Raw genomic sequence first — 24580 nt, forward strand, 5'->3', positions numbered from 1 at the left:
AAACAAAATTTCTGAGCTCTCAAGTCACTTTTACAGGATACCATAACTCCTGTCTTTTAATATTGTACTGGATATTGTTGTTCTGTCTCAGAAGGCATTATGGAATTCCGCAAACAGAATTTCCTTTTTCTGGTGCAAACTCACACTGAAGTATAGAAGAAAACAGAATGAAAATTAAAATTTAAGTAATCCCCAAATCCCAGGTCTTTAATGTCACACCTGTATGTATGTGAGTGAGAAATGAAGGCTGACATTCAACCCTGACTAAATATGCATGAAAGAAACTTGAGAAGTTGGTTTGCACAGTAAATTGTGTATGTGTTTGCAATGCATGTTATGGGCAGAGCCACTGTTATGCTTGCTTCCTTCTCCTCTTTTATCTCCCAACCAAGTTACTGAAAGATGAGCTTTACCACCATTTTATTTGAGTGGGTCTGTGGCAACTCTCTTGGTTATTGACCTCGTTACTCCCACAGTGCTCATCCAGTCACTCAGTGTAGCTTGCCTTCAGCCCTTTGCTCGGCTTCCTCTTCAAAGCAAAGGCACTTCTCAAGGACTTTGTTGAACCAGAGCTACTTAAAAGCCACAAGCACAAACTGGTCATTTGGCAAAGAATATTATTGTTACGCAACTGACATCATCAGACTTTCTCAATTAGCACTTATGTATGTAGCATATGCTCAAGAGCTTGGAGTGCACTTGGCTGCAATAAGTGTGACTCCCAGATGGAGAACTAGCTTTGTCTTATCCATGTTGCCCCCTAGAAAATGTTTCCACATACAAATGAAGGAACACAGTTAGAAAAAAAAGAAAGCTGAGCTAGAGAAAACACCCCGGTGGGTTTTTTTTTAATTATATGCCTGCTATTTTGGCCTATTCCACAATGCTAAAAATGAATACCACAGATGGAGGGTGGGTGTTAAAGGCCCATTGAATACTGAAATTTTACTAATCTGTTATAACAGGAAACATCTGTGCTAAATTCAGTTTAATATCTCTTCCCTTTTCTCATTTCAGTTGTGGAACATCAGTATTTACAGGACATTAGCAAGAAATTGTTTGAATTCACGGTCACAATCACTTCAAGTCTAATTCTGATTTGTTGCTGTGAATCATTTCAACAACTACAGACTTTGGAATGCCAACGTACTTACTCAATTATTCTATGGTTAATCCAGAAGTCAAAGATTTGCAGTTCCAGAACTAACAGAGAATTAAGTATTTCAACTCTTTCTAGTAGGCTACATTCATTTCTATTTATGTGAACAAAGTCAACGATTCTTTTACCATTCTGTAGCACCACAGCCGAACTTCCCCATTGCTTCAATTATCTCCTGAGCAAGCTAATTTCCAACATATAATTGTCACTGAAATAAACAATGGTTCATTCAGCACTGAATTTTATATAGTACAACATACAGGAGGAAATCTTCAAAGAGGAATAGCTGTCTCTAGGAAACTTGTTTCTCAAATGAACTCTAAAATATCTATCATACCTCTCCAAATAACCCCTTCCTACCTTCTTCTGCCCTGCCAAGAAGAAGAACGAGGCATGCATTTTCTGTATGTAGTCCTTTCATTTGTTAGATGAAATCTGATTCCAATAATAAAGAAAACTGTTGTGGGACTGAAGGGAACAGGAGGGAGGGAATGAGAATGCAGAAGGCAACCTGACCACACAGACTAGATAGAAGCATCTTCCGTTGTCTGAAGGGTTCTGCTAAAGTCTTTGTCTAATGACTTCTCTGCCTTTTTAGCTGTTTTCTTGTGAATTGAACTGGGATTATCCTGACAGGGCATATGTGGGGAGATACTGCCAGGCCATCCTCCTCCAGCTTAGTTTGTGACATTTTACTCACTATTGTATATTGAGCATATGTGTTACTCAGCCAGCCATGCAAAAATGTAGTTAACCATTCCTACCTAGAGGCACATTTGGTCTTTTCATTTTAAGATATCAACTTGTATTTTAAGTGGCTGGGGTGTATATAGTTTTCAATTTCAAATAAGTTTGGTGCTCACAAAGGAGTCTGAGATTCTTCAGTGTCAGAGAATGACAAATGATCCATACCTTACACCTGGGAAAAGCTTTTCCTACACATTTCCTCAGCAGCCTAAAATATAATCTGCAGATAATACACTGCTTATTACAAGCTACAGTCTGACAGTCATATTCTTTAATGGTGTTGATTTGCAGAACACTTCCGGTCACTTGGAATAAAAAGTAATTCCATGCTAGTCTTATAGCCCTACCTTTAGAAATAAACCAGAAATTTTTAGATATGTTCATCCTAGCATAGAAACTAAGCATAAGCTTGTGCGTTTTCCAGAAAAGCTTGCAACCAGCATAACCCTGATAAAATCCAATCCCAAGGACCACATCTCCCATCACCGCAGCAGTAAGCAGACTGAGAAGCCATACTGAACTTGCAAATGCCCTGCAGAATTGCCAAGGAATAAAAGCAGGTGGCTAGTTACAAAATCTGCTGATATAAATCCCATTAAAAAGATCATATTTCTTGTCCCAAATCAATTAAGATTGGTCAAACTGATTCAAATCGATATGCCAAACAGAACATGAAACTAAGTTGAAATGTTAAAGTTCAAAAAGGTTAAATATTTGCAATGTTTTTTTACTACTCCTTTTTTCTGCCTAGCTCCAGACATTTTGGAAGGCAAAGCTCCTGAAAATATTTTCAGACAGTTTTTTAGACTGGATTTTCAGAAAGTTTGGAGAAGATTTTAAATGTATGTTTATTCTAACTGATGCTCAAAGTATTTAAGGCTTCTTTATCCCTCAAGTAAGCCAATTTTCTATGGTATAATCTTCTCCAATCTTGTAGAAATGTAGGATCTGCCACAACACATCAGATCTAAGGGTCTACCCAATCCAGTATCTAAGTTCTGCTCAGACTAACAAGAGCTGTTTCAGGCCCTGCAACAAACAAAATATTTGGGGTCGATAACTAATCACCTCAAACTAACTGTTTCCCCCACCATACTTCCTCATCCTCCCATTCTTTACAGTCGCTAATAATGACTACAATATTGCAATGCAGAAAGCCAAAACGTACTAGCTCCCGAGTCAGAGCAAGGAGACACTTGGATCTGACTCAGGAGCAGGGACATGAGAAAGGAACAAAGGATGTTGCAAGGAAAGGTCCCTCCCTTCCCCTATCAATTTTTTTTTTAACCTAGACCTTCAGTATTGCCCCTGAAAGTGCCTCCTGGCTCTGGTGGCCAGAACCAGTTGTTTCATACACAGGTGTTGAAAATCGTGCAGTCAATGGATACAGAAGAAATGATTGCCTGGAAATACTTTTTACTACTGATTAGTCTGGCTATGCTGTGAAGACTTATCTATTCAGATAACAGGTTTGTGTTTCTCATTGTTTTTCCTTATTGTCAAAGAGATTTTTGTTTCATTGTTCAGATCTATTTGTTTGTATCTACTCTGTGTATTTTAATCCTATTCTTCTTTCAGCTTTCTTGTCTGTTTGTCCTTCCCTTTTCATAAAGACTCAATTTCAGTGACAGCCGCTCCACAGAGATCCAGGTTTTGCTCTCGTGAGCGTGTTAACTCCTAAGAGTCATCATCAATCAGCACTTGAATGTTTAATGTCTTTCAAGTTCCTTTACTTTGGCATGGTTCTCTGCCTTTTGTTTTAAGTACTTTCAAGTGTATCCTCTTCAAATATGTTGCCTACAATAAGCCCTAGTTGTCTTGTTCTTGCTGTCTTCTTTATTCATAAGAACCATCAATCAATTTCTGAAACAAGTCTGCTTTCTATTTGTTGTTAAAAATTCTCCCTCCTAAGTACAGTAGCTAGAAAGGGACTGGAGAGAGCATTGTTGGTTTTACCAGGTATTCATCTCTCTCAGATGTGCTTCTGTTTGATGTGAGGGAGGTGAACAAGCAAGGCAGCTTCAAAAGGCAGTGCCCTTATGTTGTTTTTGCTTAAAACCATAAAGCTCAATCTCCAGATGAAAGAAAGGAGAAAGAAAAAAAAAAAGGGAGGTGGTTGGGTTGGGTCTCAGTCTTCCAATGAGGTTTGTTGCATGTGTTTAGCTGTTTCTTACACAACCCAATGAAGGGAAATGTCCTCAGCAGGCATGCTGGGGTTTCAAAGCACATCTATTCTTTACATTATTGACAATGCAGTGCTGATTCATGGAAGCTTTCCTACATGTTACAGATCACAGCTCTATGAAAAATCTGCTTTAACGATGATAAATTCAGTGCAAACTTTATAGGCCATATAATCACCCCTGAAATAGGGCACTGACAACAGTGAAAATCCAAAATAAGACAGAATGCAGGTGGAAAAAAAGTCTGCAGCTGTACTACCCTTTCCAGTAGTGTATAACATGCAGAAATTTAGCCCAGTCTACTGAAGCATAGAACTAATTGCAGTTAAAGTCAGGGAGTAGGCCAGCTTCTTACCTATTTTAAGGCAGGAGTAATATGCAAGCATACAATATTCTACACATAATGCAAGAGCATGGGCAACCCAGATTTATTGGGATTTGTTCTCCCCTTTTATTTGGTTCATCTAATCTGTGCTTTTCTGATTTGTTAAGCTTTCAGAGACATACCCCAAGTGAACACAGTGTACCCATGAGGAAGACAGACAGACACATAAGCCAAGAAATAGCATTCCTCTAAGGCAACTAAACAAGTAATGCATTGTTACAAAAAGCACTAGGCTAACATCGCAGGAAACAAGCTAAAAAAATGTCTTTTTTTTTTTAAGTTGGAAGTAGGAGCAGATGACCCATTTATTGTACATTTATATTTATGCTTGGCAGTTGTATTTGGGTCCTCTTCTTTGTTTACAGCTGTTTATAATACAAATTATTCAGTGGAGAGTATTTTTAAAATTATTAAAAGGTACACATATGCAGAATACATTTAAGTTTTCTTGAAAGTTCAAATTGAAAGAATGCAATTCCTAGTCCCAGCTGTGCATCCAAGGAAAATTAGACAATATTCTGGGTGATGAGTCCTGGAAGAAGACTGCCTTACCAGGGGCTACAGAGTGTGAAAAGCATCTTGCAGAAGAAACTCATATTTCACAAGACTACGCTTATGCAAATGAGTGGTTTTCTTTCATATCAGAAAATAAAGTTGGCTGATCAATTATTTAATTGTGAATTTAATACTGAAAAGACTGATGGCTCAATAGCTATTGCTGTAAAGGAAGTTTCAGGCTCATGTGCAGCTGCTGTATGTTTGACATAGGCCATGTATCCACACACAAAAGTCCATCTAAAAATGTCTCTTCAGAGTTATTTGATATTAAAAAATCCTAGGAAAGATGAAACAGGCAGAATAAATTCTGGATTAAAGATTTGCATTAAAAATTCAAACATATAAAAAATTTCTTGCTCTATAACCTCAGCTGTATTAGCATAACCATCACATGAATCTTTTTTCAGATACCAGTGGGTAATTATAGGAACACAGGGTGGATCCTCAGCTGGTGAAAATCGTTATAGCTGCACAGAAACCAATTTATGCCAGCTGAAGTTCTGGCCCATAAAATCTCTTCTAAACCTGAAAGAACATCTTGTACTACAGTGTTATTGGTCTTCAGGTGATTGAAAACCATCTTGATGAACAGTGTGGTCTCAGGAAAAACAGGACTGTATGCCTGACAAATTTCTGCTCTGTGTTCCTTTATTTAACTTGATTAGAACGATATATTTAAGCAAAAGCTTGCATGATACAATGCACCATTAGTCACCTGCTGCTTCTCAATAGTGAAACCATCTATTTTATTATAGATGTGAATATGTGCAAGAGGTCTAACTATAATTGGAACATTAGCCAAGAAGCAGATGGGGATTCTGATTAAGAGTATACCTCCTGGGTATACGTTGTACAAGCAGCATCTCTAGCAGAAGAGAGAAGGTTATCAAGCCCTCTTACACTATATGCAAACTAGATATAAACACAGCAACATGAGCTAGAAATTTGTTTTTGGATGCAGTGTGTTTAAGAAAAGATTCGATTTCATGTAAAGTAGGCAAAGCACTAGCCTCCATGTAATACAAAATATGTGTTCTACCTGTTCCACAGACAAGCAGTTTGGACTATCTATTTTTAAATTTAGAACTAAAAAAAAAAATCCAGATCACTACAGTAGGTATGAGTGATTTCAATGTGAAATATTAAGTAATGTGCAAATGCTGGATGTTACGGAAAAGAGAGATCAGATCTACTCACTTGGTAGAAGAATAACTACTTTTTTTTTTAATAGATCCTTTAAATTTTACGGTTAACATATTTAAACCTTAAATTTAAGAACTTAATTTCAGACATTTTTTGTAAGAATCAAAGTTTTTGCTTACCAAACTATCCACTTGCCTTACCCAGAGCACGAGTAACAAACATACCCAACTTTAAAGAATAAACCTTCCACTCGCTCTTGAAAGTCACATCAGAACACAATGTAGCTTGCATATTCCAGGTGTCATTTTCCTACAGTAATCTCCCAGCTTTTTTTATAGTCCCTGAGATTTCTGTTCCCTGATTTTCGAGTACCTGTGTTGTATTGAGCTGTTGGAAATTTTGTCATTGCCAGTGGTACGGAACTGTAGCAGAGCAGTCTTACAGTTCGTATTGCCCTGGCAGACCAATAGACAACTATTAGTGTCTCAGAAGTATCCAGTTTAATTCAGGCAGCATTCTCTATGATTGAGTAATATGAAAACCTAGAGCATCTTCTTTTTTCCAGAGGATACTCTTTTTTCTGCAATGATTTTTACATGGAATATTGCAGCTCCCACTCACTGCCCCTCATACAGATTCAAATGTGGCTGAAAAAAGCTATTTCAGTATGTGATGCAACATGCAGCATGTATCTCTGAGTAGCTATTGCACAGTCCCTTCTGACAAATACCTGTCTCAATTTTTTCTGTTCTCATAATGTACCAAAGGCTCTTTCTTGTTATACTTTTTATACAGGGAACTAATTCCTAAAGCAATTTAGGTTATATATTCATAGAATATTATATATGTTATACAAACATAACAATTAACCAAGCTGAGAGAGAACAGATCAAGCAAAGTAGGTAACTTCAACAAGTGACGAGATAAACATGTTGAAGACGCAAAGGTTATGATTTCAATATTTGGATTCACAGGAAAATTATTTATCAGGAGTCTTCTACCTCTAACATTCATTACATTACAGGATAGCCATTCTTTTCTTTATGAGTAGATAATAAAGGTAATTGGAACTACTCATGTACATCAAATGGAGAAGAGACCTAGGAAAAAAAAACAAACCCACACTCCGAAAACACATTGTGTGACAATGCTATAGAGGCCATTGGGAGCAGCTCCTTCCTCCAGAACACAATCACATCTGCTCTCTGTGGACTAATGTGCCATAGCATGCAATTTTGTGCTACATAAACTCATCTTGAATATGCACTGTGGAATCTCTTGTTCAAATACTGTACAATTATTCCCACAACACTGCTTAGCTTTCTCACCATTATTGCCGATATTCTGTCAACACTGAAAAGACAAATTAACACTAGCAATGACTGACGCAGGACTGCCAAATGAAGTGATGCAGATAGCAGGGAGGAACGCAGGTTCCTCCTCCTTTTGCAACTCCTTCTTTTCCCAGTTTTCCTCTTACCACTTTAAGCAATCCTTCATAAGATGCTCATAATGCCCTTCTGGTTTCCTACATAGGTTCTCTAGCAAGAAGTAAATCCAAAGACTGATCCCTATAGTCTTTATTTCCAGGCAATCTCCTCACAAAGACCCAACAGCCTGGTCTGTACCTGACAGATCTACCACCCTGTTCCAGAACAATTCCTCTCTGCAGAAAACAGACCTTATAATCTCTCTCTCCTTTCTTGATTACTGTAGCTAGTATTACCATCCAACAATCTTCACATCATCTTCAGCTTACATTTTTCTAAGTTCACTGCAAGGCTGTGCTAAATCACACCCGTAATTTCCACTACTGTTAACTTTGCTAAAATACAGCATTTTCTGTCCACCATCACAGCCTAAATTCTTGTCCAAGTTCTATGTCCTGTCTCAATTACTGCAAATCCTTTTCTTGCTCACATCCATTGAAAATACTGCTGCAAAGGGTATTTATCAGCCAGACATTTTGATTATATCACCTCAGTTTCTGTATTGCCTCTTTATTTGTATTGCCTCTTTATTAATATACTTTCACACACACACTGATCAATCAGTCTTGACAACCCTTTAGATGTTGGTGTGCCAAGATCACTGCCAACTGTGGTGACTGCTATGACTGTAGAGATCGCTTGTAGAGTTTTCTAGCTGTTTGCTGTATCCTAGACTCGAAGCTCTTTGGAGTGAGCAGGGAAAGGAAGTGATCTGTATTTTTCTCCTTTATTCATGCAACATCCAGCACCATGGGCCACTCTCCATGAAGCATGCTCTTGTATGCCAAAACAATGCATCAAACATGACAGCAGAGTTTCCCTGCTGAGAATACTTTTTTTTTGTAGTCTAACATACCAGTTCTGCTATGGCATATGGGTCCTCTGAGACTTACTGTCTTCTAAAAGAGAGAAAAATGTTTTAGCTGGAACACTTTAAAATAGTTCTTAATTATAAAGACAATAGAACAATGAAAAATTCCTCAGGCTGGGATGGTATGGCTAACATTTCACTCATTCTAGATTCAGTAATTATGATAAGAGGCTTCATAAAAAATCTGGGGGTCACTGAATACTCAAAATACACTTTTTCAAGTTTACAAGCTGTGTTTCAGTTGTTTAGTCTGACACAGATAGTTCCAGAGTTCTCAAAATATTGTCTCTGTTTGCTATAACTTACAGCAAATCCTTAACAAACTACGTTTAGCAACGAATTTAAACTGTCACCCCCTCTTGAGCACATGGGGCCTTCTTAATCATTCAGAAGCTGGGGAAAGTTTACCGTGCTGGAGACCTATTTCTAAGGAATATTCCGCAATGTTGTCACAGCATACAAGTGAGGTATAGTATAGACCTATCTGGCTAATTATATACTAGCTCAGGTATGCAGGTAGTGGTGGAGGTTGGCAACATTAACCCACATAAGCTGGTAATCCAGTGATTAGTGGAAACGCAGGTTAATTTGCAGCCTGTGCTAAGGCCTGTGCTGCCATGGCTACATCATAATTGGCACTTAGTTCCTTTAAAATGAGCTAGAGTATGTCTCAAGAACATTGACTGATGTGGGAAAACTATGATACTCCAGACTGATGCTAACAAGGCCCAGAGGACAGCATTTGGTCCTGCTTATGTGTGAGATCTCCCTTAGTAGTAATACTTGCTGTCTAGCCAAGAGTATTTATTGCCCTATCACACTTTGCACTATGCACCTATTCATTGTGGCATTACATACACTGCTGTAACTAAGATTCTGCTTCGATTTCCGATATAAAATATACCATATTAGTAGTAACTTTTTCTCTGAAATTACCCTACATTTACTACGTACACTTCCTTATGACTGTTTTACTAGAAGTGGAGAGAGATGTTGGTTAATTGTGCCTCATCTGTAAATTTCTTATGTGATAAAAATTGTTCACTTAATTTGAAAGGAAACATTTTGCGACTATCCAAAATCTGGTATCAATTTTATCACTGAAATAAGAGAAGTGTTTATTATGTATAGAATTTTGATGTTTCCCTTACTGGGATTTGTCTATGTTAATGAAATATTTAGATTAACCTTCAGCTCTTAGGGTTATTTTGCAATGTGTTCAGACTGAGCTGTTGACCAACCAAATTCGAGCTGGCTACTCATGGCCTTTAGCAGTATTTCAGAGAACAAACACCCTCAAGTCCGTTGTGTTCAGAGCCAAGCACTGTTGAGCAAGGTAGGAGGATCCAGTTCCAAATTATTTCTGCCACAAGTGGCATAAAATAAAAAAGAGGAGGTTGGAAACAGGCAAATTCTGTTTTCACTTCCATAAAAGGAAAGACTGGAGCAGTGGACAGGAGAATTCAAGGTTAATGATTAACAGGCAAAGAATTTCTTGCAAAGCATTGATAATTGTCTCCTTTTCCCATCTCTTGGCAGAAGGGTGCATTCCCCAACTCTCCTTCAGAGAAAGAAGAAATGAAAAGTTTGCAACTTCTCTCATTTTTGTTGCTTTCTTATATCATCACCCCAGCAAATACATACGGAGGAAAGAAAAAAGGTAATATCCTATCAAACATAAATAGTGATCGGGAACTTTTTTTGAAATGTTTATGCTATAAAAATTAAGTAGTACTGACTCTCTGGTCATCAACATGTTGGGGTTTTTTTGAGTGTTATATTCCCTTAAAATATGGCATTTATAACTGTCTGTGTTTATTGGAAAATGTAGTTGTTTGTAATTACAACAAACATGTCTCAGTGGAAATCTATACATTCTGAAACTACAGACTTATGGGAATCTGACCTTTAACAAAACTTCTGCTGAAGCTCATTTAAAAATGTATTAGTTTGAAAATATACACTGAACTGATATATATCAGTTATAATCTTCTTGGGCTGGAAGTATTCTATAAAATAGATTCAGTCTCCTACTATGAATAAAAATTTCTAGCTATCTGACAGTGTTTAAGCTTTCATTTTCTGAGTTGCCTAATGTAGGCTGCCTTTCACCTCAACTGTGATGAGTATCTTTGAGTGAAAGAGATACATCTGCAGTATATTTTGTAGAGAAGTACTGTGGAGGATCTTATCGTTTACATGGTTGTACAACCATTTTCTATGCATTTGTGACACTGCACATTATGTCAGTATTTGTGTGACTGTTGAGTATGGCAGTGCATCACACAACTGCATTTCTTAACACCTCTCTAATGTGATTGACAAAGACAATTCCATGTTTGCCTTCATCGTTGAGCCATACATAGCAAGCATTAGTTTTCCTTCTTATCTAACTCCATTTCTAATACTCTAAGTCTAGAGGGGATAAATGTAGCTTTCTCCTTAGCTTGAAAGAAAGCAAGATATGCACATTCATGGAAGTATGGCCTCTTTCAGTAGCTGTGTTTTGCATTTATGTTAATTTGTATTAACAATTTTAGAAACCATTTGCTATATAAATGCTTTATATGTAACAGGCACAGTGATTTCAATCTACAGGAGGCAGAACCATCTTTCTTTGATTCTGCACACTAAAATTCCCTTGGGTTTCATTTCGAACAATATAAAATGCTTGAATTAAAACACAATGAGAACTGTAAATTTCAATTAATGCCATAACTTGGCCTGGCTTACCAGGCAGCAAGGCCTGCCCATCCTTAGCAGTCGCTGGACCTTAGCAAGCTATTTAGAAACCTTGATAAATTCTGTATTTTTGAGAGAATCAAAAATCAGAGCACTAATTTTAGTTTGAGGCGTCTCACATCATCTTTGCCCAAATCTATTCAGCCTCCACTGTGTGCTTAGAGTTTAGTTCACCTTAGATACAAACACAAGGCAGAGAGAGGAAGTCACTGCACCCCCATTCTTTTACAGTCACAGGTCTTGCCTTATGCCAACTCACGTTCTCCTACCCCCACTATCTGTGGCACCATTTATAGCAAGGTCAGTCACTCACTCTCTCCATCCCCCTTTCCCCTCATGACCTAGTACTCCTATGTCAACGGACTTCACTTGTTTGCTCATTGCTTCTGCAGCTTAAAACCTTGCTTGTGGGCCACAAAAGGCAGGTCACATGTCATATTAGCACTAGCAGATACTCCTAGTTCATAGTATGTTGAAGGGAGAGACTGACTTAAGAAGCAGAGCTGGTACATTTCTAAAAATGCAAATAAATCTACTGTGTTTTCTTCTAGAGGCTATCCACAGCCTAACTAGATCTGCTACAGAGAGTAGTTACAAGGTTAAAGGCCCTGGTATTCCGTTATGTTGAACTCAGACACTCATCTCCTGTCAATTTTAAATCAGTGCAACTCTAATTCCAACTATCCATTTACATTAATATATATTTCTGCACTTTTCACTCCCTTGTTCTCCTTCCCCAATCCAACCTCAGCCACACCAGTTTTGTCCAGAAGATAATGCAATTCCCTGTTCTCAAAACTTTGCCTTATTTCTGTTACCATTTGGTTTGTCAGTATAGCTCAGCTGGTTCTGTCTTTCCCCAAATCAGCTCTGGTGTGTGGGTCCTTGGTAACCTCAAGGAGACTTTTTCCTCATTTTACTTCTCAGTGAGGCAAATCCGTTTGCCACAATGGGGTATGCAAATGGCAATAAAGCATTAATCCTCACTAAGGAAGAGCAGTAAAGTTTTTAACCCTACGTAAGAGGCCTTTTAATGCTGTCAGGTAGAGACAGCATTCAGTGAGCATAGTATATATTTTACCTGAATATCCTTCTACCTTGGAGCTTGCTTGTTCTTGCTTTAGCAGAAGCTGCAGCAATGAACAGTGTAACTATAAGGAGCTACAAAGCCTTCTCAAAGCTGAGTTTTAGCACAAGCAATTGCCTATAAGGGAACCATCCTCTAAAAGAGCAATCACCGTGTAAAAGTCCTTCTCATTTATTTGTACCCAGCAAATAAACAACACTCTGCTTCAATTTTCTCTGTATCGTTCTATCCACCTACACAGTAAAAGAAATTACATTACAAAAAAATAATTTATAGGAATTAGACTGCAGCAGGTAAATCACTGTAGATTGGTGTACGTAAATCTGTTTGAGTTATGTACATAAATACATATTATAGGTTCTTATTTTATGCTTAATTATGTAGAATAAGATGGACTGCATTACCAGGCAAACACAACATCACATTTAAAACACACACAGAGGTTATTCTTAAAAAGCCACAGAGTGTTTCTGAAATGCCATGATTTTCTTGAATATTTGTATAGCAGGAAATAAGTTTGGCATTTTTTTGCAAAAGTTCATTATCTAAAGCAGCATCACAGAAAAAGACCAGAAATAAGCACCTAAAAATAACATCCTTGAAGTTGAGCCAGGATGATTCTTTCTAAAAGAATGCGAAAAATATTTCAACGTAAGTTCTTATTTATTTTGATTCTTCTCCTGGAAACATAAAACTAGGTGGGAATAGTTTCCATTTCATTGTGTAGAGCAGAATTATTCAGTAGTTGACATGAAAATGCATGTTGTTGAGCTAGCACTTTTTACTTCACTGTCTCACAGCTGGCGGTTGAGCTGGACTTTTTTTGCTCAACGAGAAGATAACATCTTAGTTGTCATCCAATTCTGCTATGTTTTAAGTATTACACCTTAAGTGCTAACACCTTAAGATTATAACGTAGACCATGGGAATGGATTACACAGAAATTTGAATAGCTGTTATGTTTTCTTTATTCCCCAATTGTATTATGGAGACATAAAAGATGTGTTGGGTATATAAAATCCTCCAAAGCCTAGATAAAATTCCTCAATAAAATGCAGTGTACATGGAGTATACTATATCAGATCTGAAAAACTACCAAAATAATAATTTCTACCTGAAGCTGAAAAACTACTAGAAATGCAAAAAACATAGAAGATTTAAAAGCCATTTAAACTGCAGAGATAGAGAACTAAAGTCTGCTAAGATGATGAGATGGTTACCTTTGACATTGAAGGTGAATATCACTTTTACTATCTAACATTTCTTTAAAGTCTACAATAAATACTAAAAACGTAAAAAAGACCTTCCTTTTAATTCCTTGAAGCATATTCAGTGTAATAATAATCTGTGCCTTAACTTTCCATTAATTCTGTGTGTTTTGGGTTTATACTAAATGACAGAAGAACACAGACTAAAACCAACAAGCTCACAGGATACTAGTAATCCAGTCTTAATTCTAGTTTGAGAGAAAACTATAATTTTCCAGCATAGACAGAAAGCTAAAATAGCAAACTCAATTCCTTTCATGGGATAGAATGGCACTGTAACCTGTTCCTCTGATTGAAATTCCTTGACTAAAATATCCAACTACAAGTTCAAACTCAACTGGAACACACTCAGCCTTCCACTCTGCTTAGGTAGACAAATTAAGTATCTCCTAAGTTCTGCACTACTTACAAACCATGGTTTGATGGTTGGCTGAATTTAAGATGAGCACTTCCATGAGCAGCAGAACTAAGTAGGTTTGGTTTCCAGTCATTTATATCCTACATAACCTAAACTCCTCATGTCCTAAACTCCAGCTGTGCTTCCATGACATTCCTGTCCCAAGGTTCTCAGTTCCTTCTCCCCATCTCTACACCATGTCTATATTCCTGAATTATCCCATGACTTAGTGCCCTGCATGGTACCCATGGATGTCCCAGCACTCTAGCTTCTTCATGTACCTTACACAATCCTTGCTAGGACCCTTCTCAGTCTGAGATCCACTCCATGGTCTCTCTCCCCAGCCCTGCACTACTGTCACCTCCTCCCGTCTGCTACCTAGCCTTTTTTGCCTCGCTCTGCATACATGCTGTGACTGTTTCACGGGTATGCTTGTGCCCATTGACTAGCCAGTGCAGACAGGCTCATGGATCAGGTAGTGGCTGGCCCAGCGCTGCTCACTGCACCAAGTGGGAAGCTGCTGCTCTCCTGTGTTTGATATTGGTGCTCAAAAAAGGTCAAATTCCAGGGACAAAATGGTTTGAGCTGACTGCATCCACAATGCCTGCATGAGTTGAACATAAGCATAAGCCAGTCCTCTCTCAGTTTCCCTGACTGGCTGGATGGCCGAACCCAGAGAGTTGTGGTCAACGGAGTTAAATCCAGTTGGTGGCTGGTCACGAGCGGTGTTCCCCAGGGCTCAGTACTGGGGCCGGTCTCGTTCAATATTTTTATCAATGATCTGATTGAGGGGATCGAGTGCTCCCTCAGTAAGTTTGCAGACGACACCAAGCTGGGTGGGAGTGTTGATCTGCTCGAGGGTAGGAAGGCTCTGCAGAGGGACCTGGACAGGCTGGATCGATGGGCTGAGGCCAACTGTATGAGGTTCAACAAGGCCAAGTGCCGGGTCCTGCACTTCGGCCACAACAACCCCATGCAACGCTACAGGCTTGGGGAAGAGTGGCTGGAAAGCTGCCAGGAGGAAAAGGACCTGGGGGTGCTGATTGACAGCCGGCTGAACATGAGCTGGCAGTGTGCTCAGGTGGCCAAGAAGGCCAACAGCATCCTGGCCTGTATTAGGAATAGTGTGGCCAGCAGGAGTAGGGAGGTGATCGTGCCCCTGTACTCAGCACTGGTGAGGCCGCACCTCGAATACTGTGTTCAGTTTTGGGCCCCTCACTACAAGAAGGACATGGAGGTGCTGGAGCGTGTCCAGAGGAGGGCAACGAAGCTGGTGAAGGGCCTGGAGCACAAGCCTTATGAGGAGCGGCTGAGGGAACTGGAGTTGTTTAGTCTGGAGAAGAGGAGGCTGAGGGGAGACCTCATCGCGCTCTACAACTACCTGAAAGGAGGTTGTAGCGAGGTGGGTGTTGGTCTCTTCTGCCAAGTAACTAGCGATAGGACAAGAGGAAATGGCCTCAAGTTGCGCCAAGGGAGGTTTAGATTGGACATTAGGAGAAATTTCTTTACTGAAAGAGTGATCAGGCCTTGGAACAGGCGGCCCAGGGGAGTGGTTGAGTCACCATCCCTGGAAGTATTTAAAAGATGTGTAGATGAGGCCCTTAGGGACATGGTTTAGTGGATATGGTGTGTTGGGTTGACGGTTGGACACGATGACCTTAGAGGTCTTTTCCAACCTGTATGATTCTATGATTCTATGACTGATGAGCAGTTGGTTGTCTCCAAATGACAGCCAGAGTGCAAGATGACAGCTAAGCTTTATCGATAAGCAAGGTGCTAGAATTAAATGTTTACTTGAACCCTGTGTAAATGTAACAGCAAATGTGTTGCTACGAGGGCCTCTTTTCTCTATCCAACTGTTGATTTTCAGAAAACACGTAGGAATCTAATATTTGATACCTCTTTCTCTCTATCAAGTTGGATTTAAATTGGCTCAAAAAATTACTGAAGAGAATGATTCTTTTTCTCTCCTGCTTCTTCATATGCACAAATATACCATGATTGCAGCCTATGGAAACAAAACTAAAAAACATTAATATATCTAGTTTACTTCAATGGAGTTTGTGCATCACCAGTGATCTTGAAATTCAGGTCACTTCTGGTTAGATCATTTAAACAGGGATTCAGGAGCTAAATTTTATGACATACAGAAATATTGGTCCAAGAAGTCCTGGAAGTTGAAAGTTCAGATGTTAAGGTACTAACCAGTTACACTAATGATCTATGTTATGCTATTATTAGGAAAAGTTCTACAAATGTATTTACTCCCATTTTCTGAGTGGCTGTATTTCAGAAATACTGTATGTCTACACAGCATTTGCAATGCTCTCAGGAATCTTAGAATCCTACCAAAATTTCTATCATCTAAAACAGTTATTCTTCCTTTCGGCACCTGGAAAAATTTACAAATATAATTTCAGACATAAATTTTCACCACAGAGTCCAAAATGTAACTGTAGTCTAACTAATTGAAGATGCTTTGCTTTTTCCCATGAAAAGAAACAATAATGGGAACTCAATCGACAAAGGAACTATCCATGCATGAAACAAATTTCAATATTTTTACTAATGCAAGTGACTGAACATCTTAATGAGGAGGTTGCATTCCTCAGAGGATTGTAATTCACTTGACTTAGGCATTATATTCTTCTGACTATTACTGTATGAATAGTGGTTGAACTCATATGACACTTAAACCTGAACATACAGAACACTTCTTGATAATGTCGCAGTGCAATCTAATTGCTTAACTAATTTTCTTCCTTTTTCTCTCAAACTACAGAAGGTTATAGCTGTTTTTCTAATATATATATAGTTTTAATAGAAAATAACTATCAATGAAAACATTCATTATTAAAGAGAACATTTTTGTTTTCTGCTTATTTTGTGGTTCACTCTATTGCACATTTCATTTTGGAAAACATAGTTATGCCCAATCCATGTGGAGCTTCAGGGTTAGTAATAGGGTTGCTATTACTAGCAACAGCAAGTACAATATTGATGATGTAGTTCATAACACCATATGGGCCCCTAGGGTGGCCTTAGCATAGTGACTTTTTTTTCCTATATGTTATCTAGAGCTAAGAGACTGTTCGCTGAAGATAAGTCAGACTCCTTATACAGTGGAATAGCTTGGCAGCAGGTAGATAGGCCAGCAGCCACTTCCAAGCAGCATGATTAAGATTTCCTGGCAACATAAGCAATAACTGGCAAGAGACAAAAGGGGCCATCTATCTGCACATGCCAAGACTGGGTGATAAAGTTCACTGCTTTGGCAATAGGCCAAATATGAATTACAATTCTTGCAAAAAAATATTTTAATGTCTATGTTCCAAGTAAAAAAATTACTTTCACACTTTGTAGCCTTTCTTCTAGAGAAATGCACCGTTCTTTAAGTTATGTTACTATGACATCTTTCTTGCTTGTTCCTTTTAATTTTTAAAAAATTGTTACAATTGCTAATATTCCCAGGAAGCATTAACTGCACAGGATTGCACACCCTTACACATACCCATTATGATCAATCAATGAAAGATTTTGCTGGTGCTGAAATGCTTCTAATACAACATGGTTGCTTCACGGTTGTGGAAACAGGAGTTGTTACCTAAAAATACTTACAGACATTCTTCTGCCCTCTCTGATTTTCTTGCCCAGTCTGGTAAAAAACATTTGAATCTTTTACCAACAATACTTTTATCTTTGGGCTCCTACTTGGCCTCCAGACTTCATGGTGTTGCTCCAAGTGCAACAAATTGCTATCAGGTAAATAACAGAATGGAAACAACAAAAAAGAAATCTAGAAATATTGAATATGAGTGGAGAAGGTGTTTAAATACATATTGCTCTCTGGAATAAAACCAGTATGTCCCAGCTGAAAGTTCAATTTTTATTAGACAAACCGTCAAAATTTCTGCTATTTTGAAGTATTTGATCCAAGTACCATTTTCTAATTTTGCATATTGCTTTACTCAATATGTGAAACTGATGGAGACTACTTACAGAGGAAGGTACTGAACCATGGGGGAGATGATGACAGAGCAGGTCTAAGGACAAAAAGAAAAACATACACGTATGTTTGATCTTGCTTTGCCTCTGGCGTTGACAAACTCCCATAAAATTCTACTACACTGGCGCGTGTTTTCCCATATCTTAATGCTAACTTTGTAAACAAATATATAGAAACACTGCTGAGATTAAATTTTTCATTTTAAAATCTTGTGTATATTAAATCACTTCTGGCTCTACTTCATGCATCTCAGTCTAAAAATAATCTTTAGTATCTGACTGAAGGATTTTATTCAGTCTTTCAAGCACCACTGTTCTCCCTTTCAGTAACAATGGGTCATAAGAGGTGTTGGAGGACATCAATTAAGGTTTAACTCCATGTTTGCCAATCTCCATGTCCAAAAGTCACTCAAATTAGGGTTTCTGTCAAATCAGGGTGGGAGGGATGTGTGCGTTCCTTAGTTATATTAATGAAAAAACTATAGTGAAAAACTATCAAAATACATTCTGATTTACTTACCAGGCAATTCATTGTCTAATTAATTTATTGTCCAAGCAATTAATTGTCATGACTTCAGCCTAAAACCTGTCCAGAACTGACCTTTGATTGGAATTCTATGAGTTGTTATAAAAATACTAATAATTAAATTTACGGGCTTTCAGATAAAAAACATGTAAAGAAATGATATTTATGATTTAAGAGGGTAGTACTTTGATTAGTTATATTTGTAGTTGATTATTTTCTGTGTTTTGGTGAAGTAGAATTGCTGGTTTTCATATTTATGTCACTTGTACTTTTAACTTAAGATGACAGTGCCAATGCCTTCAAGGTTTCCATTTTAGGGGCTGTCAATAGTAAGAGAAGAGACATGGGAGAAACTCTGATCTTATTTTTAAGGGGGAATTGTTTGGGCAATTTTTATTCCCTACAGACAAAATATTTTGAATGGTATTATTCAGGCAATGCTTCCACCCCAGAGCTAACAACCTTCCAAGAAAATTTTTTAAAAAGTTTAATTACTTGTAAGAATGATGGATACTATTTAAAATTGTTATTGTTATTTTCAGAAAGATACGAAAGCTACTGCATTTCTGAAATGAATTACTATTACTGAAGTAGTATATTGCTTTTCATGCCTAAACTGTGAGGAAGAAATAACATTATGAATTAGCAATGTTTTTAGGATACGTGGAAAAGATTTAACCTCCAGTTTATTGTGCCAGATACATGATTTGTAAACTATTCATCTTTCTTACTGAATTACATTATGTAAGAATCCCAAAAGCCTTCTATAGGTATTGAATCAAGCCCTTAGTAGCTACTTAAATTCTTTTTTAATGTCTAATCCTAGACTCCAGTCCCTATTAATGCTGCAGTATCACTTGTCTTCTGCAATTCACTGGAGTCAGCAGTTTTCAGACCTTTCAAACATCTGTACAATTTCATAACTGATCTTGAATAAAATAGCTTATGTCTATGACAACATATAGATTGCCACCTACACAACAGTGCCTAGCTAAATTACAAGGAAACTTGACAGCCCTAATTGCATTTCATATGTTTATGCAAATGAGAGTAAGCTGGATGCAGCATGACCTAGAGCAGAGGTTCACCATCAAGAACAAGTCTTTCACAGACTATATCCATGCAGGATTCCCCAAATCTGCTGTTCAAGTTAAGGACCAACTGCAACCAGGAGAAAAATGTCTTTTCTGACACTTGAAAGTAGCACCAAAGCAGTTTTTGTGTATTTTTCAAGAAGCACTAGAGAGTTTAATGGACAGGATGCATTCCTCCCTCCAGAGTACATAGCAAACGGAGGGAACTGTGACTAGATTACAGTTAATTCTCTGGCCTGCTCTTCCATAGTGCAGAAATGAGCAGGGCAGGTTGTAAAATTAGAGTCTAGACCTAAAAGAAAGAAGGGAACTTAGAATATTAATATAAAACACTCAGCATTAGTGACTGGACCTCTGCAGTGCTAGAAACCACATGGAAAACCAGCTGGCACATCATATAAAAATCTGCTGTGCTCTCTATCCATCATGCTTACTTTTTGCTTTCCTGGGAATAGAAATTAAAGTTTGTTCTTTTAATTGGGAACAGTTTTTTGTAAAAGACATAATAAATCATTGCTTGCTTAGTAGATGACATCAAAGAGTCATGAAAGCTGAGATACTAAAATGATGTGTTTGTATTAGAAACCTTTGTCTATAGCTTGCCCAATAAGGCACTAAAAAGGTTCCTAAACAAAATATGTCAGTGTGCAGTGCTGAAATTGCTCTTCTGTGTTTCATTGTCTACTACGATTGCAATTCTGCCATCTTTACTCATACTGGGTAGTAAGTACTTCATTATCCCCAAGCTTGCTTGCATTCTACAGTACTCTGCAATATAACAGTGAGAGTATCTGGGCATTGCCTTCACCAAAAAGACAGTATTCCAACTGGTTCCAGTTGACCTGTACATACTGCTCTCTAGAGCACACCAAGGTCAGTATAGAAAAAAGAAACACTGAAAGCATTCTTCTGGCCAATAAATAACAACATTTCAAATACCATCAAATATACATAGAATGCGTACTAAACATGAGATTTTGCTTACTACACGTGAATTGGTGACCTTCAGCTCCATTCTACACCACTAGAATAGTTTGTCCCACAGAAATCATTAGGAGGTTTCCACATTTTTCCTAGGATTCACCCTTTCCAAAAACTTCATGTGCCTTTCCTCTCTGCCAGAAGTCTATTTCCATCCCAATAGCAATGCCTGCACTCTTTCCTGGAGAGAGGAGTTCTGCATGATTCTCCTGCATGCCATTTAATAGTCTTGGTCTCTTCTCACATGCTATGTGACCATAATGTGATCTTTTACTTTAACATGTTAGTTTAAAGGAACTGTAACTTTTCTAAGAAACCTCAGCCAAGGAGTGTGTCTCTCAGCACCCTCTGGCTTGGTAGTGTCAGCATTTCTAAGGAATGCAGTGGAGATTCTTAACTGAAGCAAATGGACAGAACTTACAGTCTTTGATCCAGCTCCCAAAATAGACAGTTGTGCTGCTTACTATTTTAATCTCCCTAAGTCATAGCTCAGATTAAGTGGCAATGGGAAGGGCTGCTGACTACACTGTATTCTTCAGTAGGGACAGGACACGCCATAATTTGGTGAGTGTAGAGACCTTGACATCTGGAATTTTAGGTAGCAGAAATGAACACAATTACTGCAGAGGTTCTTAGAGAATAAAAATAAAAGCAGGAGTGTGACATATTATTCGCTCCAAGAGGAATCTTTGCACCTCCCTTCTCCCAAACCCGTCTCTGGAATTTTAGTAAATTCATAGGATTTGCACTTTGGATTTGTTTGTTTTTTTCTCGTATGATTCTGTGCCCTCTTCTATCTTTCTAGTCCAGTTTATGAAGACTGTGTATATCTGTAAAAAATATTCATCTTTACAAAACATTAAGTGCTAGTCAATGAATTCCACTGAGGATACCTGCATGGCCTTAAGGTGTATCTAGCCATTCATTTAAACGAAGCGTTACTCCCCTGAATACCATCAAATAGCTGATATTTATGGGTTTACAAGAAATATTTAAGTTTTTAGTTACTTTCCATCTATGAAATATCAATGTTTGTTCTTAAGCTAGGTTAAAAGAAAAAATTAAAAAATCACTTCTGGCTTTGGATACTTTGAATATGATGATCCTAATGTGCAGAAAGGAGCCAAATTCTCACACATCTGAGAGTTACACTGCATCTGTTTGGGGACTAGGTACTCTGAGCTCAGAAAGACTTCTCACAACGTATGCATCAGATCAGCATTTAGCACTCTGCAACCCCAGCACATCACTGCTTCTGATCTCCTCTTTAGACATTCTGGACCAAGTCCAGAGTAATCTGAACAAATGAGTCTTGGATCTTTAACAAGTGATTGAAGATTTCTTTTACAGTTACTCAGTAATCTACTTTAAGTAACAATTCAGCTACTGACTACCTGCATTTTTGTTTTCCAAATTAAACACAGCCACACAACTTAACTGTTGTACTACAGAACTCTCTGAATCCCTAAAATTTCCAGATGGAAGATTGTGTGTTTCAGATATTCCTTTATTTCATTAAAATATTATTTGATTTTAGCTTAAGTAAAATTAATTGTGATGGAAATTATTCTAAGTAAAATCAATTTTTATTAAAGCTGGTAGTAGATTTCCCCTTGGATTTTCTGTGAGCTGACACTGCCTGGAAATTTCTACGTTGATTATATGCTCTTGGATGGTGTGGGTAACTGGAAAATGCAGTAAACCAACATTTTCTCTCTTGCTGTGCAGCAAGTGAGTCCCTCAGTCTGTAACTGTGTTCCTAAGCAAGCTTAATTGACCAGAATAAGGCAATCAAGTGTGAATATTCTTTGCTCTTTGATTTTTAGAATGCCCTTTAACAGTATAACCAAAATGAGACTAAGGACATGAGTTATGCCAAATTAAGAATCTAACAGAAAATCAAATATTTATGTTAATAGAAGAAGGGGTGACATTCCGTATCTGTCCAGCTCTAGGGAAATTCAAGGCCTCAAAAAATTGATTTTTGTGTTTTGTACTTAACCAGTGTTCAGTGATGGCAGTTGTTTTAAAGTCAAAGGGAAAGGTTGTAGTTCATTACACAGTTGAAATATAATCCTGTTTTTTCCTGGTGATCCTACTTTTTAGCTGGACCAGCTCCCTAATCTTGTTCACTGTGCAACTAAGCAACCAGCTGTGCTGGGACAACGATGGGGACTACAGGAGGTCAGGAATGAGTGGGTGGCAGCAAAATGGGAAGTCTGCTTAGAGTTGCTCAGGCAGCACTGAAGCCAAACGTCTAGTTAGGAACTAAAGACCCTAACCATTGAGTCCCTCTTTTTTTTTTTTTTTTTTTTTTTTGGGGGGGGGGGAGGGGGGAATTTAAAATTTTTATCCTCTTTTACCAAAACCAAAACCAGTCTACCTTATCAGTCTTCCCACTATCTAATTTAGGAATAATAGCATTTTTTAAAAAAACTAAAACGTTATACAGTTTACAAAGGAGTAAGCAGTAGTAATAGCATTATTGGAGCTAACAAAACAGTGGAAGACACTTCTCACATTCAGCCCAGGCATATTAATCTATTCATTTTTCTAAAAATTCCTCTCAAATCCTAAAGACTACAGTGACCAGATTCTGACATCATTTACATCATTGAAACTTTGGGGTAATCCCAGCAGTTTCTGTGAAGCATTCTCCACCAATTCTTGTGTAGAAGAAAACAGAATTTAACCTTTGTTTTTCTGTGTATGACTACAGTGATTTTATTTATAATTCCTGGCTCTATTAGAATTTTAAAGACACTTTCCCCCCCTCTAATTCAGTTGATTGATTTCCAAAAATCACTTTAGCAACAAAGAGAAATCAGAAAAAACCCTAATTTATCATTCCAATAACTGCTCATAAAAGACTGTAATTCTTTTTTTCTAGCTAGTTAATAATATTTACATTGGAAAGATCTAGGACAATCTCCTTGAAAATACAATTGTTTTCTGCACCATCAGCAACCTACTAACCAGACAAAATAAGAATCTCATACCTCAGAGCTTTTTGGGTACTTGCTCAAATTAAAGCTCTCATTTCCTTCATGACCTCTGTACATATTTCAGCAAACTAACCATGGAAAAAGAACCAAAACTAGAGAGAAAAGGTTTAATTATGAATAATCCAATTCCTATTCTAATTGCTTTCCTATTATTATTTCTGGTTTTAACAAGGCTATTTAGCTTACAAGAGAAATCCCTCTAATAATGGAATTCTGGGGTAGTATTTTTGAGAGATCTCTTTTCCTTTTTTCCTCTTGATTCCCCAACACCACCCACTTCTCTTTCATTCACACACAAGCACCCACTTAGTTAACTGTGTGTGATCACTAAACACAGAAACATGAAGACATGAGCGTCCCTAATCAGATGCACAGAAATAAAATCTCTATCCTTCAGGGACAGGGTAATTTCTGTCAGGCATTTTAAAGCCAAGGCAGGTCACTGAAGTTATTATTAGCTCTAATTAGCACTCCCACAAGCTGTTGAATTCTTTACCTGCAGCTAAAGGGCACTCAATATGGTGCAGAATTTGCTAACATCTTTGAAAGAATCAGAGAAATAGTTCCTCTTTAGAAACACAGGTCTGTTGCATGTGAATAGGCTTTTGGTAAAATTATGTCTGATCCATGTACCAAATGATCTATAGAAGCAGAGATATAATGAAACTATTCCAAAACAAAGGAATTCTACAAATATCTAAACAGAATCTTAATGAGAAAAGGAAGACATCTGGCCTTACTTACAATACTGGTGCTATATTTTAAACTTTCTAGCAGGTTACAGACAAATAATTCATACCCCATCTCAGTTACAACACTGTTCTTTAGTGTTTTATGTAGGAATTTGAAGGTAAGTCTGTATGAAAACCGATTTTTTTCCCCTGTGAGCAGCCCCCCGTTGAGAATCAGAGAGATCTGAACTGAATCACAGAGCTCCAA

General features: G+C 37.8%; 1 protein-coding gene across 1 annotated transcript in view; it reads left to right on the plus strand.

The window, feature by feature from the left end:
• Positions 1–3278: 3278 nt before the first annotated feature.
• Positions 3279–24580, plus strand: part of LIPC (lipase C, hepatic type) — a 74519-nt gene continuing 53217 nt past the window's right edge. The window contains exons 1-2 of the mRNA XM_075160222.1: positions 3279–3375; positions 10076–10196. Coding sequence (XP_075016323.1) covers positions 10115–10196 — 82 coding nt within the window. The 5' untranslated portion in view covers positions 3279–3375; positions 10076–10114. The remainder of the gene's footprint in view (positions 3376–10075; positions 10197–24580) is intronic.

The sequence above is a fragment of the Calonectris borealis genome, chromosome 11 (assembly GCF_964195595.1).
Source record: "Calonectris borealis chromosome 11, bCalBor7.hap1.2, whole genome shotgun sequence".
Lineage (NCBI taxonomy): Eukaryota > Metazoa > Chordata > Aves > Procellariiformes > Procellariidae > Calonectris > Calonectris borealis.